Genomic DNA, 6,039 nt, shown 5'->3' on the forward strand with positions numbered 1-6,039 from the left:
ATTTAAACAAAATGTGATTTGTCTTTGCACTAAACAGGAAGTATTTGAAACAAGGGACTTTAGTGAAGGAAGCGGGTAAAACAGAGAACTGATTATAGTAACGAAATGTGGAGTAAAGGGAAAAAGTAAATAAACATAATCTGAAATCAAAATATTAAAGCTTGGTTTCCTTGAAACGTTGTCTCCAGCTCCCAAAAGCCGCATTGTGCAGCCCATGTATAATCGACACGTTCATCTTCTGTCGGTAAATCTCACTAGTCCACCGAGCCAAAAATAGGACTAAATTTGAACCTTTAATAGAAAAGGCAGATCACATTTGCACGCGAGATTAAACATTCCACACCTGAGTGTCGCTACATTTGCTGGTCAAAGACGTCATAGGTCCGTCCACCAAGGTTTTGGTAGTTTCAGAGTTTGAACCATGCTCGAGGACAAACAGTTTGAGAACAAACAGGGGAAAGGTCTCTGTGTGTCTCTGCTCTCTGTTCGCCCTAAACACACAAAAAAATATAACAGGTAACCTAAGAACATCATAAGAACGTTTTCAGGTTCAAATTACCAAAGACTTATTCCGGTCACGCTCCATCTTAAGTAGGGCTCGGAACAGACTTCCTTTTTGGCTCCAAATTAAATGAATGACCAATAAATCCCCATTGGTAGAAGAATAACGTTCCTTTTCAAAGAACTCTACTATCGGGCCATATATCTTTTGATACTTTGGGCAAAAAAATTAAAACTTTTTTTTTCTGTGCAACAATATATTGTTATTGTTAATTTATTTATCACAAGGACCGATTTTAAGTAAATAGAAGTCATTATGAGAATGATGTTTTATTCACTAATGACACAGGCAAACTCGGAAAAAGAAATTCCTAGTGCTCCTATCAGGAGTCGAATCTACGACTTTCTGATTACTAGTTCGGATGCCCTACCACTGAGCTACAGGAGACTCGTGGGTCTGAGGTCATTAAACTAGGTTCGTGCGAACATCCTGCCTACTGCTAGGATTGGAATGTCGATGAGTGGCATATGCACAATGAAAGGAAATGTTGTGAATATAAAATAAAATAAAATGAAATAAAATAAAATAAAATAAAATAAAATAAAATAAAATAAAATAAAATAAAATAAAATAAAAGAAAAGAAAAGAAAAGAAAAGAAAATAAAATAAAATAAAATAAAATAAAATAAAATAAAATAAAATAAAATAAAATAAAATAAAATAAAATAAAATAAAATAAAATAAAATAAAATAAAATAAAATAAAATAAAATAAAATAAAATTACCAAATAAAGTAACTGAAGTCTTTGCTTATTTTAAACTTTTCATACAGTAGAAGTAATTATTCCGGAGAGAAGTTTATCTCTCAATTCGAAGCACGAGGAAACAAATGAAATTAATTGAGTGTTTATAAAATAGTCGGTTGAGTTCTTTATATGCGATAGTAAAGTTTATTTTACTAATAATCGTGTAAATGGAAGGCTAGGTTCTATTTTAGAAAAGAACATATCTCTTAAAGAAGAGTAACTTGGGAAATCTAATAAAAAATGAGTTTTACGGTTGCAAACATTACACACCCTTTCATTACGGGGTATGTTGTCGTATCTTCCTGTTTCAATCAAAAGCTTGTGGCTGCTTATTCTTAGTTTCACTAATGCTTTCCTAGAAGCGTTTTTCCTTATGAGATCTAGGTTAGCAGAGGGGCCAAAAGTTTTTTTGATTGTGTAATAAAAGCTGAGTTTTTGTAAGTGTTGAAGGGTTTGGTGCCAATAAGAGATATATTTCTTTTTTATAAGATCTATATATTGTTTGATGTTATTTTCATTCAATGTGTAATAATTAAAGTTGGGGAGATTATAGTATTCACTCATCTTCATGAGACTGGAGTAAAAGCTAATTTGACCGCTATAATGAAGGTCAACAGATATTCTTAGGGATTGTTTTGCTATAGAATGTTCATCCTTTCCTTGGAGGTAGTGTACGTAATTAAGTATCTTTTTATTTATGTCAACGATTAGAGGAAATGTGCCAAGTTCAGCTCTACATGCAACGTTGGATGACTTATTATGTACTTCTAAATAGCGTTTACAGAAATGTAAATGTGTTTTTTCAATTCTGGAGCCTTCCCACGACTTAAAATCTGATTTAACAAAGGCACCCCACACTTCACTATTGTAGGTTAGAATTGGCTGAATCATTGTGCCAAAAATTTTACATGCAAGTGAAGGTTTCAGTGTACTAAAATCAGTGCGTCGTCTTAGACGGAAGAAAGCATGAAGAGCTTTTTGTCGAAGATGTTCAAGCGAAACTGTGAAATTTGCGAAAGACGAAAGTCGAGTTCCTAAGTAAGTGTAGTCTTGTACTATATCTATTAATTCATTGCCTATGTGAAAGGTATAATCTCATTTTTTTTTGTGCTTTTTTGAAAAATCATTATCTTGGTTTTCTTAGGGTTTGTATTTAGCATCCATGAGTTGCAAAATGATGATAAACTGTTAAGACAATTTTGTAATCCCAATTTTGATCGTGACAATATAATTAAGTCATCTGCATAAAATAATGAGCTGAGTTTGGTGCCATTTGGTAGTATAAACGGGTCAGACAAAATATTGTTGAACGAAAAGGCTAAATCATTAACATATAGATTAAAAAGCAGATGACTTAAAATGCAGCCTTGACGTACACCTCTACTTTACTGAAAAGATCGCGTTTGACTATTTCCAATTCTAACAGAACACGTAGAATTCGAGTATAAACTTTTGATAATTTTATAAAAGCTTCCTCCGACATTGATTTGTAACAACTTGCACATGAGGGGTTGCATATTCAGATGACCATTGTGATCCTTCTCAATGTGAAACTGCATCGATTTCTTTGTTTACTCGGTATAGTGGCATAAATTGTCAGCTGATCATACAAGAAAACGTTGCTAATTTATCCTCAAGATCGTTCCAACCGTTTGGATGCTTAACTTTTTCCTTATCAACAAATTAAATTCAAGGATAGCAAGTTGTTTCAGCTATTCAGCTAGATACTCTATACAAACCCGTAATGATTGTCTTCCGACATTTAAGTAAGATTAGTATAAATCTACTAGTGTTCTATCACGAATGCCGTTCTCTGATTGGCTACGCTACTCGCTATCTATTCTGTGATAGATAGTGAGTAGCGGTTTTCAACAAAATGGCGGCCGCTTCGTCGCGTTTTCGAAGTGTCTACGATGAGGAAATAGATAATTTACTTGTTTAGTTTTGACCGACTACTAGATTTATACTAAAACAATTAGATTATTCGCTCTCGATTTCTATGCGTGATAGCTGATTCGGGCTGCGCCCTCATCAGCTATCACACGATAGAAATCTCGAGCTCATAATCTAATTGTTAATTAGCATACTGTTCAGCTATTTCGACCTCAATGCAAATACGTCAAAAGTCTCGTCTGTGTTGAACAATACCGACCAAACATAAGCTTCGTAATTATTTGCTTCCAACGTGTAACACAATATGCTACGATGTGATGAAGAAAGCCGCGGGAATGAAACACCCTCCCAACCTTATCCTACCATCCCGCCCCAGCCGAGTCACTGAGGAATCCACATTCCGATCCCTCTTTGGTATGGAGTGTGAGTTAAAATAACAGGGGTCGAGTCATTTGTTGTTCTTAATAAAACAAATTCAACTGGCGAAGACGATTACGTGGACATCAATACTTCGTTGCATTATTCTCTTAAGATGTCGACAGTGTCCCGAATCCCGCTGCCATGTGGGATTCCTTCCCGCCTCATGTGAGCCAAACCTTGACTGCCGGAAAATAAACTGATTTGGCGCGATCCGTGGGTTTGTTTTTTGCTTTTTTTTTTTACGGTTAAAAGACCCAGCATTAATTCATAATTCTTCCCTTAACAGCATAGTCTTACGAATTGAATGTAACAATTATTCCGTGAACGTTTCATCGCACGAAACTGAAAACATTTATCATTTGTACGGTTAAAAATCAGGGTGTCAATGCCCCTCGCCAGGGCCCGGTGTTACTACTTTTCTGTTGAATTAGTTTAACATCAAGTGTGGCTAGTGACTGTGTCGAGTACCTTTACAAACTGTTTTTAAAATTAAAGAAAATAAACAAAAATTGCAAATTTACTAGCAACGATTCATGTATATTAAAATTTGTCACTACTCATTTTTGTATTGTTCAAACCGTGCAACGTCACTGAACGCGAAAAAATTCCCGCCTATGGCCCTACATCCTTTGATATCGACCAAACATAACAACTTCCTTGTGTTGGAGATCAGAGAACGAAAGTTATTTTGTTTTTATCGGCATTAACCTCAAAGCAGTGATTCAAAGCCCGTTCGGTCAGGGATGAAATTGTCTGCCGTTATTACTCCTCTCGGTGGCCTGCGTTTCGTGGCTGTGTTGGTGATGTGTTGTGCCATTCTTGCTCACATCTCTGCCACGGAGGATGCTCTGGACGGACAGCGCAGCGAAGGTGAACAAAACTTCAATGGGGTGTCTGCTGATGACGCTGAAACACTGAAACAGTTCTTAATGCAGCGAGAGCGACGATCAGCGAATAATGCGACCCCAACGCTGTCGGTCATCGAAAAACGACTGGAGGCAATGGAAGATAGGTGTGCATTTCTAGTTTCGCAGTCTATTCATCTCGAAATTAGTATTGAATATTTGTATAATATATTTGTATAATATAACTTTGCTAGAAGATTTTTAAGTGAAAATTCATGGCGAACAACGTCGTCCGGCTATGCTTTTGCATTTTCGTATTGTAACCTACCGTGGGACGCACCAAGAAACTGACGTCCTGTAATTTTATTATTATATCTGAATAAGTGAGTAATCCATCGGCTCGAGAAACAATTTCCACTCTAAAAAATACGACAGCAAATCATCACAAACCATGGCTACCAAACAGTTCATTTAGGTGGATATCTGTTCGGGTGATCTTAATCGCCTCAGAAATTCAGATTTAGTCATAAAGAAAATCTGCATTTTTAATCCACAAAATGTCAGCTCAAAATTTTGTAACATTGAAAAAAAAATTTCTTTCGTCGTTAAAAACAATGTGAAAGAGGAAAATTGCGCGGGGAATGAAATTCCGTTTCCTAAAACTTTCTGCAACTTAAATTTTCAGCTAAAGCATCCAAGCAGATCAATCTTAATTTGTTGGCTTGTACAAATATATCTTTAAAAGGGCAGAAAATGATCTGCAAACACAGGAGGCAACATTATAAGTATTTTGCTTAAATTTTCTCGTTGTACCCCAGCCAAATTAGTGTCGGTTAGATATACTGTGACCACCGATAGATATTTTGGTTCAAAGCTAGTTTCATGTGTGGTACTGAATTGAACAAAAAGCTCTTTAAACACAATCATCTACCAGCCTTCTGTATTGATCCTTTTAGGGTTATGCAAATAATTATGGTAAAAGAGACAATAAGAAAAATAGACGCACTTGCATAGTTTTGCATGGAATTTGTCTCATTTCGGAAGAACAGTTAAAGAAAAGTTACCTGGATGACTGTTAAGTTTTCATTCACTCGATGTTAAATTTCAGTTAGGAGTGATAACTTAATTTTTCAATTCAGAGTTTGAGAAAACTAATCCGGACACAAAATTGCCTGACAGTCCTATTTGTTTTTATTTTCCACAGGCACAACAGAAGTGCAAGCTTGATGGACAAACGATTTCAAGAACTTGAGAAGAGGTTTGAAATTCGTAAAAATCACTGACGCTTATATCTTAATCGAGTAACTCAAAATTTGATTACAACTTGGGTACAACGTTGACTAAAATGACAAGGATCAAGTAATATTCTTGTGTATTTTACAATCAGGGCATAGCCTTTCTTTGAAGGTAAACATGAATTATGTTAACCAAAGGTTTGATTAGTGTGCCATGCCGTTGATGATTTGGACAGGATTTTATCCACAGACTCAAAACTTAGTACCATTTCAGTTGTGTACGCAGCATCTGATAACAGCCAGTATCAACTGACTGATAATTGTCATACTTCTGGTTA

General features: G+C 35.6%; 1 protein-coding gene across 1 annotated transcript in view; it reads left to right on the plus strand.

Annotated features, from left to right (window-relative positions):
- Positions 1-4,268: 4,268 nt before the first annotated feature.
- Positions 4,269-6,039, plus strand: part of LOC146467517 (uncharacterized) — a 6,186-nt gene continuing 4,415 nt past the window's right edge. The window contains exons 1-2 of the mRNA XM_085125755.1: positions 4,269-4,633; positions 5,671-5,724. Of these exons, the coding sequence (XP_084981881.1) occupies positions 4,365-4,633; positions 5,671-5,724 (323 nt within the window). The 5' untranslated portion in view covers positions 4,269-4,364. The remainder of the gene's footprint in view (positions 4,634-5,670; positions 5,725-6,039) is intronic.

This window comes from Pavona decussata, unplaced genomic scaffold, assembly GCF_977016875.1.
Source record: "Pavona decussata unplaced genomic scaffold, jaPavDecu1.1 SCAFFOLD_135, whole genome shotgun sequence".
In the NCBI taxonomy this organism is placed as follows: domain Eukaryota; kingdom Metazoa; phylum Cnidaria; class Anthozoa; order Scleractinia; family Agariciidae; genus Pavona; species Pavona decussata.